General features: G+C 42.5%; 8 protein-coding genes across 8 annotated transcripts in view; all 8 read left to right on the top strand.

Moving 5' to 3' along the window:
- The window catches only part of LOC134068448 (protocadherin gamma-A11-like), a 119,124-nt gene that overhangs the window by 17,115 nt on the left and 77,037 nt on the right, over positions 1-24,972 (top strand). The window lies entirely within an intron of this gene.
- LOC134069396 (protocadherin gamma-A11-like) lies at positions 50-2,431 on the top strand. Its single transcript, XM_062525360.1, has one exon. It carries the CDS (start codon positions 50-52, stop codon positions 2,429-2,431), a length of 2,382 nt encoding a protein of 793 aa, XP_062381344.1.
- LOC134069395 (protocadherin beta-16-like) lies at positions 2,993-5,915 on the top strand. The gene is made up of 2 exons (XM_062525359.1): positions 2,993-5,362; positions 5,895-5,915. Exons 1-2 carry the CDS (start codon positions 2,993-2,995, stop codon positions 5,913-5,915), a joined length of 2,391 nt encoding a protein of 796 aa, XP_062381343.1.
- On the top strand, positions 6,252-8,856 carry LOC134069394 (protocadherin gamma-A11-like). Its single transcript, XM_062525358.1, has 2 exons — positions 6,252-8,648; positions 8,839-8,856. Exons 1-2 carry the CDS (start codon positions 6,252-6,254, stop codon positions 8,854-8,856), a joined length of 2,415 nt encoding a protein of 804 aa, XP_062381342.1.
- LOC134069393 (protocadherin gamma-A7-like) lies at positions 9,481-11,847 on the top strand. The gene is made up of 2 exons (XM_062525357.1): positions 9,481-9,785; positions 11,070-11,847. The coding sequence occupies exons 1-2, from the start codon at positions 9,481-9,483 to the stop codon at positions 11,845-11,847; spliced, it is 1,083 nt and encodes a 360-aa protein (XP_062381341.1).
- Positions 12,737-15,154, top strand: LOC134069392 (protocadherin gamma-A11-like). Its single transcript, XM_062525356.1, has one exon. The coding sequence runs from the start codon at positions 12,737-12,739 to the stop codon at positions 15,152-15,154; it is 2,418 nt and encodes an 805-aa protein (XP_062381340.1).
- Positions 15,818-18,244, top strand: LOC134069391 (protocadherin gamma-A11-like). The gene has a single exon (XM_062525355.1). It carries the CDS (start codon positions 15,818-15,820, stop codon positions 18,242-18,244), a length of 2,427 nt encoding a protein of 808 aa, XP_062381339.1.
- Positions 19,129-24,553, top strand: LOC134069390 (protocadherin beta-16-like). Its single transcript, XM_062525354.1, has 4 exons — positions 19,129-19,460; positions 20,748-21,519; positions 22,222-22,491; positions 23,771-24,553. Exons 1-4 carry the CDS (start codon positions 19,129-19,131, stop codon positions 24,551-24,553), a joined length of 2,157 nt encoding a protein of 718 aa, XP_062381338.1.

Genomic DNA, 24,972 nt, shown 5'->3' with positions numbered 1-24,972 from the left:
GTTCACGTTTTTCAAGCATAGCTCCTTTTGAGGAATTCCAGACAGAACAATGGCACTGCAAGTATTGGTATTTATTGTCCATGTTATCAGTTTAGTGAGAGGGCAAGTCAGTTACTCTATTCCAGAGGAAATGCCAAAAGGCTCTGTTGTCGGAAACATAGCCCAGGATCTGGGTTTAGATTTGAAACGACTTAAATCGGGTAATGGGCGTATATATACTGGAGATAGTGCGACATACATCGAACTGAATAAAGAGAGAGGGGTCTTGCTTGTAAAAGAGAGAATAGACCGTGAAGCGATTTGTAAGCAGATCACTCCGTGTGCTTTGCATTTACAGATTATTTTAGAGGACCCTATTGAATTGTACAGTGTTAATGTAGAGATTACCGATATAAACGACAATGCACCTGTTTTTAAAACGAATGAAATGAAATTTGAAATAATTGAATCCTTGCTTATTGGTGCGAGGTTTGATTTAGAGAGAGCCATTGATAATGATGTTGGCGTCAATGGTCTTCAGAGCTATTTGCTTAATCCAACTGATAACTTCGCCTTGAAATCGTCAGGTAAATCTAGTAAAAACGTCGAAATGGTTTTACAAAAATCGCTGGATCGAGAGAAACAGCCACAAATAGCACTGACATTGTCTGCTATGGATGGAGGCGACCCACAAATGACAGGCACAATGCAGATACTGATTACAGTGTTGGATGCAAATGATAATGCCCCTATATGTTCGCAGTCGCTGTATAAAGCAAGCGTGGAAGAAAATTCACCCAAGGGCACGGTTTTAGCTACAGTAAGAGCATCGGATGCTGATGAAGGATTACATGGCTTAATTCAGTATTCCATTGCTAATGCTGTGGATGGGGCATCGGAGCTCTTTGAGATAAATGATCACAATGGTGTTCTGTCTGTATCTGGAAATATAGATTTTGAAATAATGCATGCGTATGAGTTTGATGTTCGTGTCACAGATCATGGAGGCCATTCTGATACGTGTAAAGTCATCATAGATATAATTGATAACAATGACAATAAACCCGTTATCAACATAATGTCAAAATCTAAAGAGATAAGCGAGAATTCTAAATTGGGCACTGTTATAGCTGCAATAAATGTCCAAGATGCAGATTCAGGTGATAATGGAAACATTCGCTGTTCTTTACTCGATGCAGATCTTCCATTTACACTTAGATCTGAATCTAACAGCTTTTTCAGTTTAGTTACCGATAATGAAATAGACAGAGAAAGACAATCAGAGTATAACGTCACTGTGCTTTGCTCTGATGAGGGAGTCCCTTCGCTCTCCAGCAGCGTCACTCTCTCCCTAATGATATCAGATGTCAATGACAACGCGCCTGAGTTTGAAAAAAGCGCATACGAAGCCGCAATAGTTGAAAACAACAAACCTGGACTGTCTATTTTCGCAGTAAAAGCCACAGATGCAGATTGGAAGCAGAATGCGCGAATTTCCTATATGCTGGAGGACTCCATGATCAACGGGGTGTCTGTGTCCTCGTTCGTGTCTGTCAGTGCTGATAGCGGAGTCATCCATGCAGTGCGCTCTTTTGATTTCGAGCAATTAAAGGATTTTAATTTCCGTGTAAAGGCGCAAGATGGCGGCTCTCCTCCATTAAGTAGCAATGTCAGTGTTAAAATAATAATCCAAGACCAGAATGACAATGCACCTCAAATTCTCTATCCAGTAAAAACGAGTGGGTCTCTTGTCACTGAACTAGTGCCTCGTTCAGCAGATGTCGGCTATTTGGTGACTAAAGTAGTGGCTGTTGATGTGGATTCGGGTCAGAATGCTTGGCTCTCATATAAACTACAGAAAGGGACAGACAGAGCTCTCTTTGATGTTGGTGCTCAGAATGGAGAAATAAGAACTATTCGCCAAGTCACTGATAAAGATGCTGTGAAACAAAAGCTCGCTGTTGTTGTGGAGGACAACGGACAGCCCCCTCGCTCTGCTACAGTCAATGTGAATGTGGCTTTAGCGGACAGCTTTCCTGAAGTGCTCTCGGAGTTCACCGACTTTACGCACAAGGAATACAACGACAATCTGACTTTTTATTTAGTCATGGCCCTGGCTGTTGTTTCATTTCTTTTCATCGTGTCCATCATAGCCATACTATCGGTGAAGTGCTACAGATGGAGACGTGAGCAGATGTTTTATAAATCCAATGGGAATCTACCGGTTATTCCGTATTACCCGCCTCTTTACGCAGACACAGTTGGCACAGGTACCCTGCAACACGTCTATAATTATGAAGTCTGCAGAACAACTGACTCCAGGAAAAGTGATCAGAAATATGGCAGATCCTGTAGCCAGAGCATCATTAGTCTGGACCCAGCTGGGACACTTCCTCATGCACAGAAAGGCGTAGCCTCGGCGGATTTTGACGAACAGGTGAGAAAACCATGAAGGCTAATATGCCTTCAGTTATGTTGCTGACGCAATTAGATGTTATGCACACTTATAACTGTCATTTAAAATAATTATGATTAATTTGTGACTTTCACTTTCATTGTATTCATCACTAATTCAGTAAACATATGTGGGTATTAGCCACTGATACTGCAGTAGTAAATCATATTCCATACGATCTCTGTGCGTACATTCATGCTGTTTTTAAGCAAGACTTCCTCATCTTAAATGGTATTTTTTTATTCGGTGTGCAGTTTAGCTAAATGAACTCAGAGTGCCGCTGTTGGTCAGTGTAAATCAACAGTACCTCCCCTTGTATCGTCATTATCCTCGCTTGTGAAAAAATCCCAGCATAGATGTACCGTCCACATTACAAAGAACTCGACGTGAAGATGGTCTCCTTTTCAAAGAACTAACCCGGATTTCTAACACAGCCACATTGGGATTAATACTCTGGTGTCTACGAAGACAGAATTGCCCAAAAACACATGTTTATGGATGGACTGTTTATGGATCATACCATTATTTTGATGCATTGAGAAAATAACGGGTAGAACAATGGCACGGCAAGTAGTCTGGTTTCTGTTGCTCTTGTCTCTTAGCTCTGTGCTGGCGCAGGTCAGTTACACAATTCCAGAGGAGATGGCTAAAGGCTCTTTAGTTGGTAATATAGCGATGGATTTGGGGTTAGACGTGAAAAGACTCGTTTCAGGCAGAGCTCGTATATTCACCGGGGATAGCGTCGAGTATATTGAGCTCATTAAAGAAAGGGGTGTCCTCTTGATCAAGGATAGAATAGACAGAGAAACGTTATGTGGCCAGACGACGCCCTGTGCTTTACATTTTCAGATTATTCTGGAAAATCCAATCGAATTCTTCCGTGTTACTGTTGAGATAACTGATATAAACGACAATGCTCCTGTTTTTAAAAAGGACGAACTTAAATTTGAAATAAGTGAAATAGCGGCAGTAGGGTCGAGATTTAGCCTGGAGAGAGCTGTAGATCCAGACGTCGGTATAAATAGCCTTCAAAGCTATACTCTGAAACCGACAGAACATTTCAGTTTGAAATTAAATAGCCAAGCAGATGGGAGTAAAAAGGTTGAAATGGTTTTACAGAAACCTCTTGATAGGGAAAAACAAGAGAAGATGTCTTTGTTATTAACTGCGTTGGATGGGGGTGAACCGCAGATGTCGGGTACAGTGCAGATTCATGTCACGGTGCTAGACGCAAACGACAACAGACCTATTTTCTCCCAGTCTATATATAAAGTAAGTATACCTGAGAATTCGCCAGTGGGAACGTTGTTGACAGTCGTCACGGCAGTGGACAGTGACAAAGACGCCAACGGCTTTGTGTCCTACTCCATTTCAAGCAGTACTGATGGAGTAATTGAACTTGTGACTATAAATGAGGAGAATGGAGAAATACGTTTAGTTGGACAACTGGACTACGAAAAAGCCAAACATTACCAGATCGATGTTGACGCCAAAGACCATGGTGGTCTTTCCGATTCCAGTAAACTCGTTATTGATATACTGGATGTGAACGATAATAAACCACTGATTAACGTCATGTCAACATCCAAGGCAGTGCCTGAAAATTCAGCACCAGATACTGTTATAGCTATTATGAGTGTCCAAGACCCAGATTCAGAGAGAAATGGGCAGGTTCAGTGCAGTATTGACGATAACATTCCATTTGTAATTAGATCGACATCAAATGGATTTTATAGTGTAGTTACTGAGAATGATTTGGATCGAGAGACAGAGTCATCGTATAATATTACTGTAGTATGTTCTGATAATGGAGAGCCGTCTCTCATGAACAGCCACACTCTATCTTTACAAGTATCAGACGTAAATGATAACGCACCGGTGTTTGAGAAGAGCTCCTATGAGGCTTTCGTTATGGAAAACAACTCTCCGGGCCTCTCTGTATTCACAGTAAAAGCCATAGACGCAGACTGGAACCAAAATGCTAGAATATCCTACATGCTAGAAGATTCCTCGATCAATGGCGTATCTGTCTCTTCATACGTATCCGTTAATGCTGAGAGCGGAGTTATCCATGCGGTTCGCTCTTTTGACTATGAACAGAGAAAGGAATTTGTATTTCGCATTAAAGCGCAAGACGGGGGCTCCCCTCCTCTCAGTAGCAATGCTACTGTTAAAATATTGGTGCAAGATCAGAACGATAACGCACCGCAGGTTTTATACCCGGTACAGACTAGTGCTTCGGCCATTGCTGAAATTGTTCCCCGTTCAGCAGATGTTGGCTATCTCGTCACAAAAGTTGTTGCTGTTGATGTGGACTCAGGTCAAAATGCCTGGCTGTCTTATAAACTCTTGAAGGCAACAGACAGGGCGCTGTTTGAAGTTGGTGCACAAAATGGAGAAATTAGAACTGTAAGACAAGTCACAGATAAAGATGTTGTGAAGCAAAAGCTCACTGTTGTAGTGGAAGACAATGGCCAGCCGTCTCGTTCAGCAACCGTGAATGTTAACGTAGCAGTGGCCGACAGCTTCCCCGAAGTGCTCTCGGAGTTCAGCGACTTTACGCACGACAAGGAGTACAATGACAGCCTGACATTTTACCTGGTCTTGGCCCTGGCTGTAGTTTCATTCCTCTTCATTGTGTCCATCATAGCCATATTGTCAGTGAAATGCTACAGATGGAGACGTGAGAGAATGTTTTATAAATCCAACGGAAATCTCCCAGTCATTCCGTATTACCCACCTCTTTACGCGGACGCGGGTGGCACAGGAACAGTGCAACGTGTTTACAATTACGAGCTGTACAGAACAACTGACTCGAGAAAGAGTGACATGAAATATGGAGGTCAAAGCACTTTGGACACGAGTGGATCACAAACACTTCCTCATATGCAGAGAGACAGAATGAGCATTGAAGACTTAAATGACCAGGTGAGCAACTTAGCATGTATATTATTATAATGCATTGTATATTCCATTCTCATTACTAAGGGGAATTTCTATTTTTACACCATGTCGTGTCTTACGTTTTCTCCTAGCAAAGCTTTGGTAGCATATATTTACACTTGGTTGCTTCAAACGTTTCCACGAGTGTGGCTTGATCTGTTGCTGGCCATGGTCCTGAACATGGCTTTTGACCCAGGCCAGTGATCTTTGTTTTTGAAAAGTGTTTCTTTTGGAAGAGCGAATGTTGCTGCGATATTGCTATATGTATACCAGTACACTTGTACATTTTTATGACGAGCCATCAGTAAAATATACAGGCAAAGTGTTTATTTTATTTCATTTTTAGCTATAATCCTTTTTTTGTGAAACTCACACATCTGATCCCAATTCCAGTCATATCGGTACTATTCATATATACATCTGAACTACATCTGGATACATCTTACATTTAGAACAAACACCGAGAATAAATCAGTCATTCTGAATATGTTGTATTGAACGTCTTTGTTTTGTTCAGGTGGGTCAGTATGGACTGTAGGGTTGCACTTTATGTTGATGAAATATCTCTTAAATGCAGTGGAATGTAGCCTAGGTGCAGTTCGTCTGATTAAACTCAGCGGGCCGCTGTTGGATAGCATGTTGTGAATGTAGACCGTCATACTGTCGGTACCTCCCTCTTATGTCTCTTTATTTGACGAGTGGAAGGGCACAGAGCTGGGAAGGATCGTGCGAAGCCGAATATGTGATATAAAAACTACTTGTTTTCAATCCATGCAAAGGACGAACGCATTGTCTCCATTGCTTACAGCGGCAAGAATTGCAATCGCTTTCTGGTACCTTGGATTGTATCGTTCTCATCGAATTTGACGACAAAATGTGTACAAAAGGAATCGCACGGCAAGTACTATTGTTTGCTTTGGTCTTCTTTCTTAGCACCGTCCACGGACAGGTCAGTTACTCTATTCCGGAGGAGATGGCTGTTGGCTCTGTGGTCGGTAACATAGCACAGGATTTAGGATTGGAACTGAAAAGACTGAAATCCGGCAGAGCTCGAGTTTATGCTGGAGACAGCACCGAATACATCGAGCTGAATAAAGACAGGGGCCTCCTCGCCATCAAAGAGAGAATAGACCGAGAGGCATTATGCGGCCAGACTACGCCTTGCGCTCTTCACTTTCAGATTATTTTGGACAATCCCATGGAATTGTACAGAGTGACTGTAGAGATTACCGATGTAAATGATAATGCACCAACTTTCGGAAATAGCGAGAGACGTTTTGAAATACTCGAAACAGCAGTGGTGGGATCAAAATTCCTATTGGATAAAGCGATGGATTTAGATATTGGCATCAATGGCCTTCAACGCTACATACTAAAACCAACAGATAATTTCGCTTTGAAACTACATAGTCAAGCAGATAGCAGTAAAAAGGTGGAAATGATTTTACAGAAGCCTCTAGATCGAGAAAAACAAGAGAACATATCACTGCTGTTAACAGCAGTGGATGGTGGAGAGCCCTTAATGTCGGGGACAGTAAAAATACACGTCACTGTGCTGGATGCAAACGACAATGCGCCAGTTTTCACTAAGGCTGTGTACAAGACCATTATAACTGAAAATTCGCCTAAAGGAACCGTCTTAACCACTGTACGTGCTTACGACCCAGATAAAGGACTGAATGGGCAAGTTAACTATTTAATTCCCAGTGGTCTTCATGGTATGTCCCATTTGTTCCGTGTAGATGAAAATGGCGACGTGATATTAGTGGGAGATATCGACTATGAAACAGCCAGGCATTACGAGATTGATGTAGAGGCAGTGGATAAGGGCGGGCTATCCGATTCATGTAAGATAACCGTAGACGTTGTTGACGTTAATGATAACAACCCGACTATTAATATAATCTCAAAATCCACTTCAGTTAATGAAGACTCAGTCGCAGGCACAGTTATAGCAATGGTTAGTGTCAATGATCCAGATTCTGAAAAGAATGGTCGAGTTCACTGCGTTATGGGTGATCACATCCCTTTCGCTATTAAATCAACTTCCAACGGATTTTATAGCATCGTTACTGAGAGTGCATTGGACCGTGAAACAGACTCCAGTTATAACATTAGCGTGACTTGTTCAGATGAAGGAGTGCCCTCGCTCTCTAGCAGCGTCACTCTCGCTTTGCAGGTGTCTGATGTAAATGATAATGCGCCTGCTTTTGAAAAAAACTCATATGCTGCAACCATTGTGGAAAATAACACACCGGGCCTTTCAATATTTACTATTAAGGCTTTAGACGCAGATTGGAAGCAGAATGCCCGCGTATCGTATATTTTAGATGAATCGTCGACGAATGGAGTGTCTATCTCCTCATATGTGTCTGTCGATGCTGAAACGGGGGTCATTCGTGCCGTGCGCTCTTTCGATTATGAGCAGATGAAGGACTTTGTGTTCCGCGTAAAAGCGCAAGACGGAGGATCTCCTCCGCTAAGCAGCAATGTTAGTGTTAAAATAACTATTCAAGATCAGAACGACAACGCACCGCAGGTGCTCTATCCCGTACACACTAGTGGCTCCCTGGTGGCTGAAATGGTGCCTCGGTCAGCAGATGTTGGCTATCTCGTCACCAAAGTGGTGGCTGTCGATGTAGATTCTGGACAGAATGCCTGGCTCTCTTATAAACTACAGAAAATGACGGACAGGGCCTTGTTCGAAGTTGGTGCTCAGAATGGAGAAATAAGAACTATTCGTCAAGTCACTGACAAGGATGCCGTGAAACAAAAGCTAACTGTTATAGTGGAGGACAACGGACAGCCAGCTCGCACGGTGACTGTGAATGTTAATGTGGCGGTGGCTGACAGCTTCCCTGAGGTGCTGTCAGAGTTCACAGACTTCATGCAGGATAAGGAGTACAACGACAACCTGACGTTTTACCTGGTGTTGGCTTTGGCCGTAGTTTCATTCCTCTTCATTGTATCCATCATAGCCATTCTGTCAGTGAAATGTTACAGATGGAGACGTGAGAGGATGTTTTATAAGTCCAATGGAAATCTCCCTGTTATTCCGTATTATCCACCTCTTTACGCGGACGCGGGTAGCACAGGAACAATGCAACGAGTTTACAATTACGAGCTGTACAGAACAACTGACTCGAGAAAGAGTGATGTGAAATATGGAGGTCCTTGTAGTCAAAGCATCATTAGTCTGGACACGGGTGGATCACAAACACTTCCTCATGTGCAGAGAGACAGCATGAGCACTGAAGACTTTCAAGACCAGGTGAGCATGGCCCATGTGGTTACACGCTGCACGTATGCTTACACTTACGCAGTCACACACACACACACACACACACACACACACACACACACACACACACACACACACACACACACACATACACACACACACACACACACACCGTTGTACCAGAGTATAATGTTACCTACATCTGCTCACACATTTTTAGCAGTTCATGCAAAACTAGTGCGAGGTATGCCTTCATGTGAGTAGGTTTGCAGTGCTTTCTCAATCGCTGACCATGGTCCTGAATGTACATTCACCCTCTGCAATGTTAAAGCATACTTAGACCCTGGCAGTTATGGTTGCCCTTAGAGGCATGCACATGTAGATAGAGGACTTGTATGATATATTTAGCACAATGAAATTCCTGACCAATTATGCATTTTTTTACTTTTTAGCTGATTAGTTACAATGGTGGTGGCATTCCACAGGATATCTGATTTAGACATTTTGGTTTGGTTTGGTTTCTGACTGGTGTACTTGAATTATACTAGTGTAATTTACAGATGTAGTTCTATTGGTTCGTCTCAGAGGGCCGCTGTTGGCCAACAGTATGTTGCTGATGATCATAGACCATCCTACAAATAGTACCTCCCTCATTATTCGTACAAGAGCAGTGTTATAGAAAGCACAACACGGTGCTGTCTCTTTGCGCTACATGATCATTGTCTACTACTACGGGGGATAATCATACTTTACATACCTGTTCAGATCTGCAAATATGACTCGTCATGGTTTCTTTTGGATTGTACGGTCTCGGACGGGAATTTTTTCGACTAAAGGAATATCACAGCTAGTCCTTTTGTTCATGTCGGTCATCTCACTACGCTCAGTGTCCGGACAAGTCAGCTACTCGATTGCTGAGGAGATGGCTAAAGGCTCTGTTGTCGGTAACATAGCGCAGGACTTGGGATTGGACCTGAAAAGACTGAAATCAGGTAAAGCTCGTATTTATACGACAGATAGCACCGAATACATCGAGCTGAATAGAGACAGAGGAATTCTCGTCATCAAAGAGAGAATAGACCGAGAGGCATTGTGCGCACAGACTACGCCTTGCGCTCTTCACTTTCAGATCATTCTGGAAAATCCAATGGAGTTATATAGAGTAACAATAGAGATTACCGATGTAAATGATAATGCACCAACATTTAAAAATAGCGAGAAACGGTTTGAAATAAGTGAATCGGCAGTGGTAGGATCCAAATTTGTATTGGACAAAGCGATGGATCTCGACATTGGTATCAACGGCCTTCAAAGCTATACATTAAAACCAACAGATAACTTTGCATTGAAACTACATAACCAAGCAGACGGTAGTAAGAAGGTAGAAATGGTTTTAAAGAAGCAACTAGATCGCGAGAAGGAGGAGAATATGTCGCTTCTTCTGACTGCTGTAGATGGCGGCGAGCCTCTTATGTCGGGCACAGTTCAAATATACATCACTGTGTTAGATGCTAATGACAACGCACCTGTCTTCACAAAGTCTGTCTATAAAAGCATAATATCCGAAGATGCCAAAAAGGGAACATCGGTTACTTCGGTCAGCGCATCGGATGTAGATAAAGGCAGCAACGGACAAGTAAGTTATTTAATTTCAAATAGTCTCGATGGCGTATCTGATTTGTTTCATATAGAGGAAAACGGTGACATAATTTTAGTGGGTAAAATAGATTACGAAACAGCTAAATATTATCAGATTGATATAGAAGCAGTTGATAATGGTGGATTGTCAGACTCGAGTAAAATAATTGTCGATGTAACAGACGTCAACGATAACAGCCCTGTTATTAATATTATATCGCAATCCACTTCAATAAACGAAGACTCCCCGGCGAACACAGTGGTGGCAATGATTGGTGTGGATGATCCAGATTCTGACAAAAACGGGGAAGTGCATTGTGGAATTAATGACAACATTCCCTTTGCCATCAAGTCAACATCAAATGGCTTCTACAGTATTGTCACTGACAGTGCACTGGACCGCGAAACAGACTCCGAGTATAATATTACCGTGACGTGCTCTGATGAAGGTGTTCCGTCGCTTTCCAGCACTATCACTCTCACCTTAAAGATTACAGATGTGAATGATAACGCACCTCTGTTTGAAAAGAGCGCTTATGAGGCATCTGTTGTTGAAAACAACCTCCCAGGCCTCTCTGTATTTACAGTCAGGGCCGTAGACGCAGATTGGAAGCAGAATGCCCGTGTCTCCTATATACTGGATGACAGCATGATTAACGGAGTAGCTGTCTCTTCGTATGTGTCAGTCAATGCTGAGAGTGGAGTCATACACGCAGTGCGTTCTTTTGATTACGAGCAGATAAAAGACTTTCAGTTCCGTGTGAAGGCCCAAGATGGAGGTTCACCTCCGTTAAATAGCAATGTTAGCGTTAAAATAGTCATCCAAGATCAAAATGACAACGCACCTCAGATTCTTTATCCAGTGCAGACAAGTAGTTCTGTTATGGCCGAAATCGTGCCTCGGTCAGCAGATGTCGGCTACCTAGTCACTAAAGTAGTGGCTGTGGATGTAGACTCTGGACAGAATGCCTGGCTCTCGTATAAACTTGTTAAAGCCACGGAAAGAGCTCTGTTTGAAGTAGGCGCTCAGAATGGAGAAATAAGGACTGTTCGCCAGGTGACTGACAAGGATGCAGTGAAGCAAAAACTAACAGTAATAGTTGAGGACAACGGACAGCCCTCTCGCTCAGCTACGGTCAACGTCAACGTGGCGGTTGCGGACAGTTTTCCTGAAGTGCTCTCGGAATTTACTGACTTTACGCACGATAAGGAATACAATGACAACCTTACATTCTATCTTGTTTTGGCGCTGGCTGTGGTATCTTTCCTCTTCGTTGTCTCTCTTATAGCCATACTGTCAGTCAAATGCTACAGATGGAGACGCGACCAGATGTTTTACAAATCAAATGGACAGCTTCCAGTAATCCCATACTACCCACCCCTTTACGCAGACGTTGGGGGCACAGGTACATTGCAACACGTGTACAACTATGAGGTGTGTCGCACCACTGACTCGAGAAAAAGTGATCTGAAATACAGCAGACCCTCTAGTCAGAGCATCATTAGTCTGGATACTACTGGAACTCTGACTCTACGGAATGCGCAGAGAGACAAACTGGTCATGGAAGACCGAGACGACCAGGTGAGCTGAACATGCTAACAGTTTTAATGAATGTATTTTAGTTCTAAAGGATAGATTTGTATTATTAAGGTTTATATATATAATAGTAAGGGTTCATAAAATAGAAGTGATACAGTATTTCTGACCGTCATATTTATTTGTAATAATAATAATTGGCATGTGTTTTGTGAAGCACATAGCGCTTTTTAAAAATGATTTCCTCTTACTCCTTGTGCTCACTCCAATCTTTATGTGCGTTGAAATGTACAATAACACGATTAAAGGTGAATTTCCAGAATATTTAGTATGTCTAGCTGAAGATCCACAGTGCTTTTCCAAATCGCTGGCCATGGTACTGAATGCTACTCTGAACACCTCTGTCTTTTCAGTCTCTAACTCCTCTGTTGTGCTAATATCAACAGCAACTCAACATAGTTTGCAAAACTTGTTTAGATTTTTAAGAGATCATCTGTTCAGAATGTTAGTGTATGTTAGTTTGTGCGGCATACGTCTCTGACAGTAGTGAATAATTTCAGAACGTGAATTGTCAAGTGTTGTTAGTGTATGTCTGTGGATCCACTCGATCATCGCATTGCGTTTTCTGAGGTTTATCGCTGTAGTAGAATGGTGGTGCAGTTCTGTCAAATTGGCTCAGAGGGCCGCTGTTGACCACTAGTATGCTGCTTAACTCAGACATTACTAATACCTCCCCTACTTCCCTTACGTCGTCAGTGTAAAACAAACGCACAGTAACGGAGCTGTGGATCTAAGATGTAGACTACATTCCTTTTTTTGAGCAATACCGGGGATGACTACACGTCTCTCATCTCTTCCTTTCTGAAATTGCGACTTGTGATACATTCTCTCGGATTCTACTGTCGATCCAGGCTTAAGCAGCACAGTGTTTTCGTCAAGAAGAATGGCACTGCAAGTCCTTTTGTTCCTGTCCGTCATTTTACTAGGATCAGTGCACGGACAGGTCAGCTACTCCATTGCCGAGGAGATGGCTAAAGGCTCTGTTGTCGGTAACATAGCGCAGGACTTGGGATTGGACCTGAAAAGACTGAAATCAGGTAAAGCTCGTGTTTTTACGGCGGATAGCACCGAATACATCGAGCTGAATAAAGACAGGGGAATGCTCCTGATCAAAGAGAGAATAGACCGAGAGGCATTATGCGCACAGACTACGCCTTGCGCTCTTCACTTTGAGATAATTCTGGAAAATCCAATGGAGTTATACAGGGTAACAGTAGAGATTACCGATGTAAATGATAATGCACCAGCATTTAAAAATAGCGAGAAACGGTTTGAAATAAGTGAGTCAGCAGTGGTAGGATCAAAATTTGTATTGGACAAAGCGATGGATCTCGACATTGGTATCAACGGTCTTCAAAGCTATACATTAAAACCAACAGATAACTTTGCATTGAAACTACATAATCAAGCGGATGGTAGTAAAAAGGTAGAAATGATTTTAAAGAGGCCACTAGATCGCGAGAAAGAAGAGAATATATCGCTTCTTCTGACTGCTATAGATGGCGGCGAACCTCTTATGTCGGGCACAGTTCAGATATACATCACTGTGTTAGACGTTAATGACAATGCTCCTGTTTTTACAAAGCCTGTCTATAAGAGCGTAATACCTGAAGATTCAAAAAAAGGAACATTGGTTACGTCGATCAGTGCGTCCGATGCAGATAAAGGAAGCAACGGACAAGTTAGTTATTTGATTTCAAATAGTCTCGATGGTGTATCTGATTTATTTCATATAGAGGAAAATGGGGACATAGTTTTAATGGGGCAGGTAGATTACGAAACAGCCAAATATTATCAGATTGATATAGAAGCAGTAGATAAAGGTGGATTGTCTGACTCGAGTAAAATAATAGTGGATATAACTGACGTCAATGATAACAGCCCTGTTATTACTGTTGTATCGCAGTCCATTTCAGTAAATGAGGATTCTCCTATAAGCACAGTGACCGCAATGATTCGTGTGAATGATCCGGATTCTGATAAGAATGGCGAGGTGCACTGTGGGATTAATGATAACATTCCCTATGCCATCAAGTCAACATCAAATGGTTTCTACAGTATTGTTACTGACAGTGCACTGGACCGCGAAACAGACTCCGAGTATAATATTACCGTGACGTGTTCTGATGAAGGTGTTCCGTCGCTATCCAGCACTATCACTCTCACCTTAAAGATTACAGATGTGAATGATAACGCACCTCTGTTTGAAAAGAGCGCTTATGAGGCATCTGTTGTTGAAAACAACTCCCCAGGCCTCTCTGTATTTACAGTCAGGGCCGTAGACGCAGACTGGAAGCAGAATGCCCGTGTCTCCTATATACTGGATGACAGCATGATTAACGGAGTAGCTGTCTCTTCGTATGTGTCAGTCAATGCTGAGAGTGGAGTCATACACGCAGTGCGTTCTTTTGATTACGAGCAGATAAAAGACTTTCAGTTCCGTGTGAAGGCCCAAGATGGAGGCTCACCTCCGTTAAATAGCAATGTTAGCGTTAAAATAGTCATCCAAGATCAAAATGACAACGCACCTCAGATTCTTTATCCAGTGCAGACAAGTAGTTCTGTGATGGCCGAAATCGTGCCTCGGTCAGCAGATGTCGGCTATCTAGTCACTAAAGTAGTGGCTGTGGATGTAGACTCTGGACAGAATGCCTGGCTCTCGTATAAACTTATTAAAGCCACGGAAAGAGCTCTGTTTGAAGTAGGCGCTCAGAATGGAGAAATAAGGACTGTTCGCCAGGTGACTGACAAGGATGCAGTGAAGCAAAAACTAACAGTAATAGTTGAGGACAACGGACAGCCCTCTCGCTCAGCTACGGTCAACGTCAACGTGGCGGTTGCGGACAGTTTTCCTGAAGTGCTCTCGGAATTTACTGACTTTACGCACGATAAGGAATACAATGACAACCTTACATTCTATCTTGTTTTGGCGCTGGCTGTGGTATCTTTCCTCTTCGTTGTCTCTCTTATAGCCATACTGTCAGTCAAATGCTACAGATGGAGACGCGACCAGATGTTTTACAAATCAAATGGACAGCTTCCAGTAATCCCATACTACCCACCCCTTTACGCAGACGTTGGGGGCACAGGTACATTGCAACACGTGTACAACTATGAGGTGTGTCGCACCACTGACTCCAGAAAAAGTGATCTGAAATACAGCAGACCCTCTAGTCAGAGCATCATTAGTCTGGATACTACTGGAACTCTGACTCTACGGAATGCGCAGAGAGACAAACTGGTCATGGACGACCCAGACTATCAGGTGAGCGCAACAGGCAGTATTCCTTCATTTCTCTAGCCCCCCCACCCCCCCCAAACACACACACACACACAGGCACGCGCGCACGCACACACACTTTTTATCTTCATATACATGCTATACATAAACACATTTACATATTCATGTATGTTGCCATGAGTTTGGTGAATATTTCCTTTTATTATTTTCCATAAAATGCTTGACAGACAAGTATTGTTAAGTTTTGTTTGTGTGACTCGTGACTAGCGTTAGGTTTGGTTACATGGTAAAGGCTCCCAGTCATTTGCGTGAATGGGCGACAAGTGCTGCAATGTTTGTTTCTCTTCCCAACATAGTATGTATCGTGGTACTTGAGAGTTTACATAGACTAGCTTTTTCACTACAATGTGTAGTTCAACAGATCTGACTCAGAGTGCCGCTGTTGGTCAGCGTGTAGGATTGTGTCTATGGACTCTGACTGTCCCTCCCTTCATCGTCTGAGCATACGAGACCGAACAAGAATCTTACAAACATCGGTGAACCGGGGAACAGGGAACAGCCAGGGCACTATACGGTCGAGGACGTAGATATTTGGATCTTTTTCTGGCTATTCAAACGACAAAGGACATGTTGTGTTGTTATCAATAGGGCGAGCAAGACAAAGGAATACCTTGGCTTTGTTCTTCGGATTGATTTGTGTTCAATACCTCTCACAAAGAGAAAATGTCGGACATCACCGTCGTGTGGCAAGTATTGTTCGCTTTGCTCCTCTTCCTCGGTTCGGTGCACGGGCAGGTTAGCTATTCTATTCCCGAGGAGATGTCGAAAGCTTCTTTGGTCGGCAACATAGCGCAGGATTTGGGTCTAGATTTGAAAAGGCTGAAATCGGGCAAAGCGCGTATTTATAGTGAGGACAGTACTGAATACATCGAGCTGAATAAAGACAGAGGGGTCCTGCTTATCAAGGAGAGGATAGACAGAGAGACATTGTGTGGGCAGAGGACGCCATGCGCCCTGCATTTCCAGATTATCCTTGAGAATCCCATGGAATTATATAGCATTAATGTTGAAATCACAGACATAAACGACAATCCTCCGAGTTTCGAAAATAATGAAATGAAGTTTAAAATCAGCGAATCGGCGGTCATCGGTGCTAAATTTGTGTTAGAGAGGGCAAACGATGCTGATGTTGGCATGAATGATTTGCAAAGCTATTCCTTAAATAGCAATGACAATTTTGTGTTAAAACTAAGAAACCAGCCAGACGGTAGAACATTTGTGGAAATGGTTTTACAGAAGCCCTTAGATCGAGAAAAACAAGACACGTTATCACTAGTTTTAACGGCTGTGGATGGAGGAGATCCACAGTTATCTGGAACAGCGCAGATTCACATCACAGTTTTAGATGTAAATGACAATGCGCCTGTTTTTACGCAGCAAATGTATAGAGCGAGTATTGAAGAAAATGCACCAAAAGGCACCGTTTTAACAACAGTCAGTGCGTCAGACGCCGATCAAGGTTCTAATGGAGACATAATATATTCCATGTCAAATACTCTGGATGAGGCACGTACTATGTTTGAAATAGATGAGAAAAGTGGAGTGTTGAAGTTGAAAGGAACTGTAGATTATGAAAAGGCACGACATTACGTGATAGATGTACAAGCTAGTGATGAAGGAGGTCTAACTGATTCATGTAAAGTACACATCGATGTTTTAGACACGAATGATAACGCACCCGCCATCAATGTATTATCAAAGTCAAACGTTATACCTGAAAATTCGAAGCTCGGGGTTGTAGTAGGCATGTTTAAAGTGCAGGATCCAGATTCTGGAGAGGACGGTCGAGTTGAGTGCTTAATCAGAGATAATGCACCTTTTACACTAAAAACGACAACAAATGGGTTTTATAGCCTCGTTACAGATGCTGATTTAGACAGAGAGATGAATTCCGTGTATAATATCACAGTGACGTGCAACGATGCGGGTTTGCCGTCGCTGTCCAGCAGCATCAGCCTCTCATTACAAGTATCAGACGTCAATGACAACGCGCCCATGTTTGAGAGGAGCTCGTATGAGGCTTCGGTTGTAGAGAACAACTCACCGGGCATCTCCATTTTCAGACTGCTAGCCAAAGACGCAGACTGGAACCAGAATGCCCGTGTGTCTTACATATTAGAGGAATCTTCAGTTAATGGAGTTTCCGTCTCGTCTTATGTCTCTGTTAACGCTGAGAGCGGTGTCGTTAATGCTTTGCGCTCATTTGATTATGAGCAACTGAAATCTTTCCCTTTGCGCGTAAAAGCGCAGGACGGTGGCTCCCCTCCACTGAGTACTAATGTCAGCGTTGTTATACTTATTCAAGACCAAAACGACAACGCACCACAAATTCTTTATCCAGTGCAGACTAGTGGCTCTCTTGTTACTGAAATTGTTCCTCGTTCAGCAGATGTGGGCTATCTAGTCACTAAAGTAGTTGCTGTTGATGTTGACTCTGGACAGAATGCCTGGCTCTCATATAAAATTCAGAAAGTGACAGACAGAGCGCTGTTTGAAGTTGGCGCACAGAACGGAGAAATAAGGACTATTCGCCAAGTCACTGACAAAGATACAGTGAAACAAAAGCTCACTGTTATTGTGGAGGACAACGGAAAGCCCTCTCGCTCTGCTACAGTTAATGTGAATGTTGCTTTGGCGGACAGCTTTCCTGAAGTGCTCTCAGAGTTCAGTGATTTTACGCACGACAAGGAATACAACGACAACCTGACTTTTTATTTAGTCTTGGCCCTGGCTGTAGTTTCTTTTCTCTTTATTGTCTCTATAATAGCCATACTGTCAGTGAAATGCTACAGATGGAAACGCGACAGGATGCTTTATAAATCCAACGGAAATCTACCGGTTATTCCGTATTACCCGCCTCTTTACGCAGACGTAGGGGGCACAGGAACTCTACAGCATGTGTACAACTACGAACATTACAGAACAACCGACTCCAGAAAGAGTGACATGAAATATGTCAGACCTTGTAATCAAAGCATCATCAGTCTGGATAACACTGAAATACAGACTCTACCGCATGCGCACAACGAGAAACTGATTGACGACACTGACAACCAGGTGAGGGATTGGGATATTTGTTTTGTACTATGAGTATTTAATGCTGTGCTGTGCTCCACTGAACAATACTATGAACAGCCTCATTTCATTTATATAAAATGATTCATATAAAATGATTTAATTTCATGTGAAAAAAAAGTGTTATGAAAACTTTTAGTCAGAAATAAGTTCATATCAGAAACATTTTTAAAAGAAGAAAAGGTAGCATTCCTCCCCTGCAAAACATGTACGACTTCCATACGAAGCGTCAGCTTTGTTTTGTACATTTTACATAAACGCTGGTTTGCATTTTTTCTCCCAATATATTTATTCTTTAAAAGTTAGCCCCTGCATGTAATTTATCCCCTGCATATAATTGGTGTGTGGCTCATATTGTTGGACTTGTACTGGTGGTGCTCGTATAGTGTTTGGTTTGCTTTGCTAGAGCATAATGAGGATAGAGTTAAATGATAATGACATAATTGATGTCAAACATTAGGCCTATATGAAGGTGAAAGCTCATTGTCATTAGAGTGAATGTGCGACAAATGTTCTGTTTCTATTCACATACTGTATGTTGTCATACGTCAGAGTCTACTTAAATGTATTCTTTCTTTGTTGAATAGCATGTGTAGTTCAACAGATCTGACTCAGAGTGCCGCTGTTGGTCAGCGTGTAGGATAGTGTGTGTGGATAGATCTCGACAGTCCCTCCCTTTATCATCTTAACATACGAGAGAAAAATAACCCTTCAAACATCGAAGGAGTGCAGAGAACAGCCAGGACACTTTGTTCGAGGACGTGGATCTTTGATTCTTGAATTATGGCTCTTTAAACGGCAAATACGTGTTGTGTGGTGTTATCAATTGGACGAGCAAGCTAAAGGAATATCTTTTTTTCCCGGATAATACTGTGTTCAATACCTCTCACAAAGAGAAAATGTCGGACATCACCGTCGTGTGGCAAGTATTGTTCGCTTTGCTCCTCTTCCTCGGTTCGGTGCACGGGCAGGTTAGTTATTCTATTCCGGAGGAGATGTCGAAAGGTTCTTTGGTCGGCAACATAGCGCAGGATTTGGGTCTAGATTTGAAAAGGCTGAAATCGGGCAAAGCACGTATTTATAGTGAGGACAATACTGAATACATCGAGTTGAATAAAGACAGAGGGGTCCTGCTTATCAAGGAGAGGATAGACAGAGAGACATTGTGTGGGCAGAGGACGCCATGCGCCCTGCATTTCCAGATTGTCCTTGAGAATCCCATGGAATTATATAGCATTAATGTTGAAATCACAGACATAAACGATAACCCTCCGAGTTTCGAAAAGAATGAAATGAAGTTTAAAATAAGTGAATCGGCAGTTATTGGGGCCAAATTTGTATTAGAAAGAGCAAATGATGCAGATGTTGGCATGAATGATCTCCAGAGCTACTCTTTAAATACCAATGATAATTTTGTGCTGAAATTCAAAAACCAGCCAGATGGCAGGAAAATTGTGGAGATGGCTTTACAAAAGCCTTTAGACAGAGAAAGGCAGGAAATGTTTTCATTGATCTTAACGGCCGTTGATGGAGGAGACCCACAGTTATCTGGCACGGCACAGATACACATCACCGTCTTAGACGCAAATGACAATGCGCCTGTTTTTACGCAGCCAATTTACAAGGCTAGTATAACAGAGAATGTTGCAAAAGGTACAGTTATAACAACGGTCAGTGCGTCCGACGCTGACCAAGGGTCTAATGGAGATATCACATATTCCATAACAAACATTATGGACGAAACACGCGACATGTTTGAAATAGATGAGAAAACCGGAGTTTTACAGGCAATAGGAAAAGTAGATTATGAAAAGGTGCGACATTATGAGATACATGTGCAAGCTAGTGATGAAGGGGGTTTAACTGATTTGTGTAAAGTACAGATCGATGTTTTAGACACGAATGACAACGCACCCACAATCAATGTATTATCAATGTCAACTGTTATTCCTGAAGATTCGAAGCCCGGGGTTGTAGTAGGCATGTTTAAAGTGCAGGATCCAGATTCTGGGGAGGACGGTCGAGTTGAGTGCTTAATCATGGATAATGTGCCCTTTACACTAAAAACGACAACAAATGGGTTTTACAGCCTCGTTACAGACGCTGATTTAGACAGAGAGATTAATTCCGTGTATAATATCACAGTGGCGTGCAACGATGCGGGTGTGCCGTCACTCTCCAGCAGCATCAGCCTCTCATTACAAGTATCAGACGTCAATGACAACGCGCCCATGTTTGAGAAGAGCTCGTATGAGGCCTCGGTTGTAGAAAACAACACACCGGGCATCTCCATTTTCAGACTGTTAGCCAAAGACGCAGACTGGAACCAGAATGCCCGAGTGTCTTACATATTAGAGGAATCGTCAGTTAATGGAGTGTCCGTCTCGTCTTATGTCTCTGTTAATGCTGAGAGCGGTGTCGTTAATGCTCTGCGCTCATTTGATTATGAGCAACTGAAATCTTTCCATTTGCGCGTCAAAGCGCAGGACGGTGGCTCCCCTCCACTGAGTAGTAATGTCAGCGTTGTTATACTTATTCAAGACCAAAACGACAACGCACCACAAATTCTTTATCCAGTGCAGACTAGTGGCTCTCTTGTTACTGAAATTGTTCCTCGTTCAGCAGATGTGGGCTATCTAGTCACTAAAGTAGTTGCTGTTGATGTTGACTCTGGACAGAATGCCTGGCTCTCTTATAAAATTCAGAAAGTGACAGACAGAGCGCTGTTTGAAGTTGGCGCACAGAACGGAGAAATAAGGACTATTCGCCAAGTCACTGACAAAGATACAGTGAAACAAAAGCTCACTGTTATTGTGGAGGACAACGGACAGCCCTCTCGCTCTGCTACAGTTAATGTGAATGTTGCTTTGGCGGACAGCTTTCCTGAAGTGCTCTCAGAGTTCAGTGATTTTACGCACAAGGAATACAACGACAACCTGACTTTTTATTTAGTCTTGGCCCTGGCTGTAGTTTCTTTTCTCTTTATCGTGTCCATAATAGCCATACTGTCAGTGAAATGCTACAGATGGAGACGCGACAGGATGGTTTATAAATCCAACGGAAATCTACCGGTTATCCCGTATTACCCGCCCCTTTACGCAGACGTAGGGGGCACAGGAACTCTACAGCATGTGTACAACTACGAACATTACAGAACAACCGACTCCAGAAAGAGTGACATGAAATATGCCAGACCTTGTAATCAAAGCATCATCAGTCTGGATAACACTGAAATACAGACTCTACCGCATGCGCACAACGAGAAACTGATTGACGACACTGATGACCAGGTGAGGGTTTGGGGGTTTTATACTATACTATACTATGCTATGCTATAATGGTCTACTAGAGTATATGATCTTCATTTTATTTCATCAGTGTTCACGGCATTTAGTGAGAAATAACTTCATGCATTGTAGGAAAAAAATGCAGTTGCAGTGCATAATTTATTTGTCATCAGAAACGTTTCAAATTGATTGTACTAAATATGTAGTGTTCATCCTCTGGAAGACATGTATAAGCTCCATTCTAACAGTCAGGCTAATGCCTTTTTCATCTGTGGTTCCACTTCGTATGTTTCTCACAACTCTCATTTGCAGTTATTGTTCTTAAGACATTCATACTTTAGAGTCTTCCCCTGCATTTAAGTGGCTTGTAGTTCGTCTTGTTGGACTCGTAGTGACGCTGTTGGTTAGTGCGTTGCAGCTGATCGAAAATATATCAGTCAAGTCCTCCCACTCGTCTCCATATTGTCGTGGGGAGCCGTCGAACGCAGACCGTTGTACTGTTAACATGAGCAGCAAGACAGGATTATTCTTTTGTTTGTTCCGAGAATATTGAAGGACCTGAACGTATGCAAACTGGATTACCATTGTCACGAAGATTTCAGTTTGAGAAAGCTTTTGAAAAAAAAAAATATGTTGGGCAAAAACAGGATATGGCAAGTACTATTAATCTTTTGCGTTTTAGGTCTCGGTTTGGTGTTTGGGCAGGTTAGCTATTCAATTCCAGAAGAAATCCCTAAAGGTTCATTTGTTGGAAACATAGCGCAAGATTTGGGGCTGGATTTGAAAAGACTGAATAGGGGCAAAGCTCGCATTCACACCGGAGACGATACAGAATACATCGCGCTGAACAAGGACAGGGGAATCCTTTCTATCAAAGAAAGAATAGACCGAGAGACATTGTGCGGGCAGACTACGCCATGCGCTCTACATTTTCAGATCATGTTAGAGGATCCTTTGGAATTCTACACAGTCACGGTAGAGATAACAGATATTAATGATAATCCTCCCGTTTTCCGAAAGAATGAAATGAAATTTGAGATAAATGAATTTGCACAAACCGGGGCCCGTTTTGTTTTAGAGAGAGCGAATGACCAAGACGTCGGCGTCAATGGTCTCCAAAGCTATACACTAAATCCGTCAGATCATTTTGTTTTACAGTTACATAGTGACCCAGACGGACACAACAATGTCGAAATGGTTTTACAAAAGTCATTAGATCGAGAGAAAAAGGATCATTTAACATTATTGCTGACAGCTTTGGATGGAGGAGACCCCCAAATGTCAGGAACAATGCAGATACAGATCACAGTGTTAGATGCGAATGACAACGCGCCAGTGTGTTCTCAGTCTGTCTACAAGGCAGCTGTGGCAGAAAATGCTCCACTAGGCACCATTTTAACGACAGTTAGTGCGTCTGACGCCGACCAAGGCTCACACGGCGTAGTGTCATATACAATTTCAACAGAGGGAGCAAATTCGCTATTCGATATTGACCCCCGCGAAGGAGTAGTGAAATTAATTGGAAGCATTGATTATGAAAAACAGAAATACTACCAAGTAAATATCCAAGCCAGAGATCACGGGGGACTTGCTGATGTATGCAAAATAATGATCAGTGTGAATGATATAAATGATAATAAACCAGTTATAACTATAATGTCGAAGTCAAAAGCAATATCCGAGGATTCAAAAAAAGACACGGCTGTAGCTATACTTAGTGTACAAGATCCAGACTCTGGAGAAAATGGAAAAGTCCAGTGTTTTATAAACGACAATATACCATTTTCACTCAAATCTACAAAGCAACTTCTTTAGTTTGGTCACAGACAACGACTTAGATAGGGAGAGTCAGACAGAATATAACATCACGGTGACGTGCACTGATGAGGGAGTGCCTTCCCTCTCCAACAGCGTCACCCTCTCCTTGCAAATATCAGATGTAAATGACAACGCGCCCGTGTTTGAAAAAAGTTCATATGAGGCCTCAATTTTAGAAAACAACTCACCGGGTCTTTCCATATTCGCCATTAGCGCACAAGACGCAGATTGGAACCAGAATGCGCGTATCTCGTACATGCTAGAAGAATCCACAATAAATGGAGCATCTGTCTCAGGTTATGTATCCGTTAATGCTGACAGCGGAGTAATCAACGCTCTACGCTCTTTCGATTATGAGCAAATCAAAGATTTTCAGTTTCACGTTAGAGCCCAGGATGGAGGCTCACCCCCACGGAGCAGTAATGTGAGTGTGAAGATTATTATTCAAGACCAGAATGACAACGCCCCTCAAGTGCTTTATCCAGTGCATACAGGCAGCTCTGTTGTGGCTGAAATTGTCCCTCGGTCAGCAGATGTGGGTTATCTTGTGACAAAAGTTGTGGCTGTAGATGTGGACTCTGGACAGAATGCCTGGCTCTCATACAAACTACAGAAAAACATGGAAAGGGCACTGTTTGAAGTGGGCGCTCAGAATGGAGAAATACGAATCATTCGTCAAATCACCGATAAAGATGCTGTGAAGCAAAAGCTTACTGTTGTAGTGGAGGACAACGGACAGCCACCTCGCTCAGCTACAGTCAATGTGAATGTGGCTTTAGCGGACAGCTTTCCCGAGGTGCTTTCGGAGTTCAGTGATTTTACGCACGACAAGGAGTATAATGACAATCTCACCTTCTATCTCGTCCTAGCATTGGCAGTAGTTTCTTTTCTTTTTATCGTCTCTATCATTGCGATTTTTTCAGTGAAATGCTACAGGTGGAGACGAGAGCGGATGTTTTATAAATCTAATGGACACCTTCCCGTTATACCGTATTACCCGCCTCTTTACGCAGACGCTGGAAACACAGGAACTTTACAGCACGTGTATAATTATGAGGTGTGCAGGACAACAGACTCTCGAAAGAGTGATCTGAAACATATGCGGCCTTGCAGTCAGAGCATAATTAGTCTCAACACCAACGGAACCCTTACATTGCCGCATGCGCACCGAGACAAACTCATATTTGAAGATTCAGACGATCAGGTGAGCTCCTCTTGAGACATTTCTGATGTGTTTTACATCTCACTTTTAGAATGTTTAGAGAATGAAGAAACCAATCTCATCTAATAGATATTTTAGAGTTGATCTAGTGTTGTTGCTGGCCTTGGTGCTGAATTGAACCTGTTGCTGTTTCATAGACCATTTTCTAAGTCTCTCTCTCCCTCTCTCTCTCATACACACACACACACACACACACACACACACACACACACACACACACACACACACACACACACACACACACACACACACACACACACACACACACACACACACACACACACACACACACACACACACACACACAGAAATATGTTTATATTGCTAAATGTTTAAATGCATAAAATGTATTTTTCCGGGTCACGTGTATCATGTCTATAACTGAGAATACGTTTTTTGCGCATGTTTATGAGATT

The sequence above is a fragment of the Sardina pilchardus genome, chromosome 21 (assembly GCF_963854185.1).
Source record: "Sardina pilchardus chromosome 21, fSarPil1.1, whole genome shotgun sequence".
In the NCBI taxonomy this organism is placed as follows: domain Eukaryota; kingdom Metazoa; phylum Chordata; class Actinopteri; order Clupeiformes; family Clupeidae; genus Sardina; species Sardina pilchardus.
Note: the sequence above shows the minus strand (reverse complement) of the source record. Positions and strands in the feature narration are given on the sequence as shown.

Excerpts from the sequence above, each read along its gene's own strand:
- LOC134069392 (XM_062525356.1), top strand. The coding sequence starts at position 12,737 with ATGGCACTGCAAGTCCTTTTGTTCCTGTCCGTCATTTTACTAGGATCA.
- LOC134069396 (XM_062525360.1), top strand. The coding sequence starts at position 50 with ATGGCACTGCAAGTATTGGTATTTATTGTCCATGTTATCAGTTTAGTG.
- LOC134069391 (XM_062525355.1), top strand. The coding sequence starts at position 15,818 with ATGTCGGACATCACCGTCGTGTGGCAAGTATTGTTCGCTTTGCTCCTC.
- LOC134069393 (XM_062525357.1), top strand. The coding sequence starts at position 9,481 with ATGTCGGTCATCTCACTACGCTCAGTGTCCGGACAAGTCAGCTACTCG. Across the intron at positions 9,786-11,069 it reads ATGGAGTTATATAGAGTAAC|AATAGTCATCCAAGATCAAA; the intron begins AATAGAGATTAC and ends TGTTAGCGTTAA.
- LOC134069395 (XM_062525359.1), top strand. The coding sequence starts at position 2,993 with ATGGCACGGCAAGTAGTCTGGTTTCTGTTGCTCTTGTCTCTTAGCTCT. Across the intron at positions 5,363-5,894 it reads TTGAAGACTTAAATGACCAG|GTGGGTCAGTATGGACTGTA; the intron begins GTGAGCAACTTA and ends TGTTTTGTTCAG.
- LOC134069390 (XM_062525354.1), top strand. The coding sequence starts at position 19,129 with ATGTCGGACATCACCGTCGTGTGGCAAGTATTGTTCGCTTTGCTCCTC. Across the intron at positions 19,461-20,747 it reads GAGAATCCCATGGAATTATA|CAGCGTTGTTATACTTATTC; the intron begins TAGCATTAATGT and ends GAGTAGTAATGT. Across the intron at positions 21,520-22,221 it reads TTGACGACACTGATGACCAG|GTTAGCTATTCAATTCCAGA; the intron begins GTGAGGGTTTGG and ends GTGTTTGGGCAG.
- LOC134069394 (XM_062525358.1), top strand. The coding sequence starts at position 6,252 with ATGTGTACAAAAGGAATCGCACGGCAAGTACTATTGTTTGCTTTGGTC.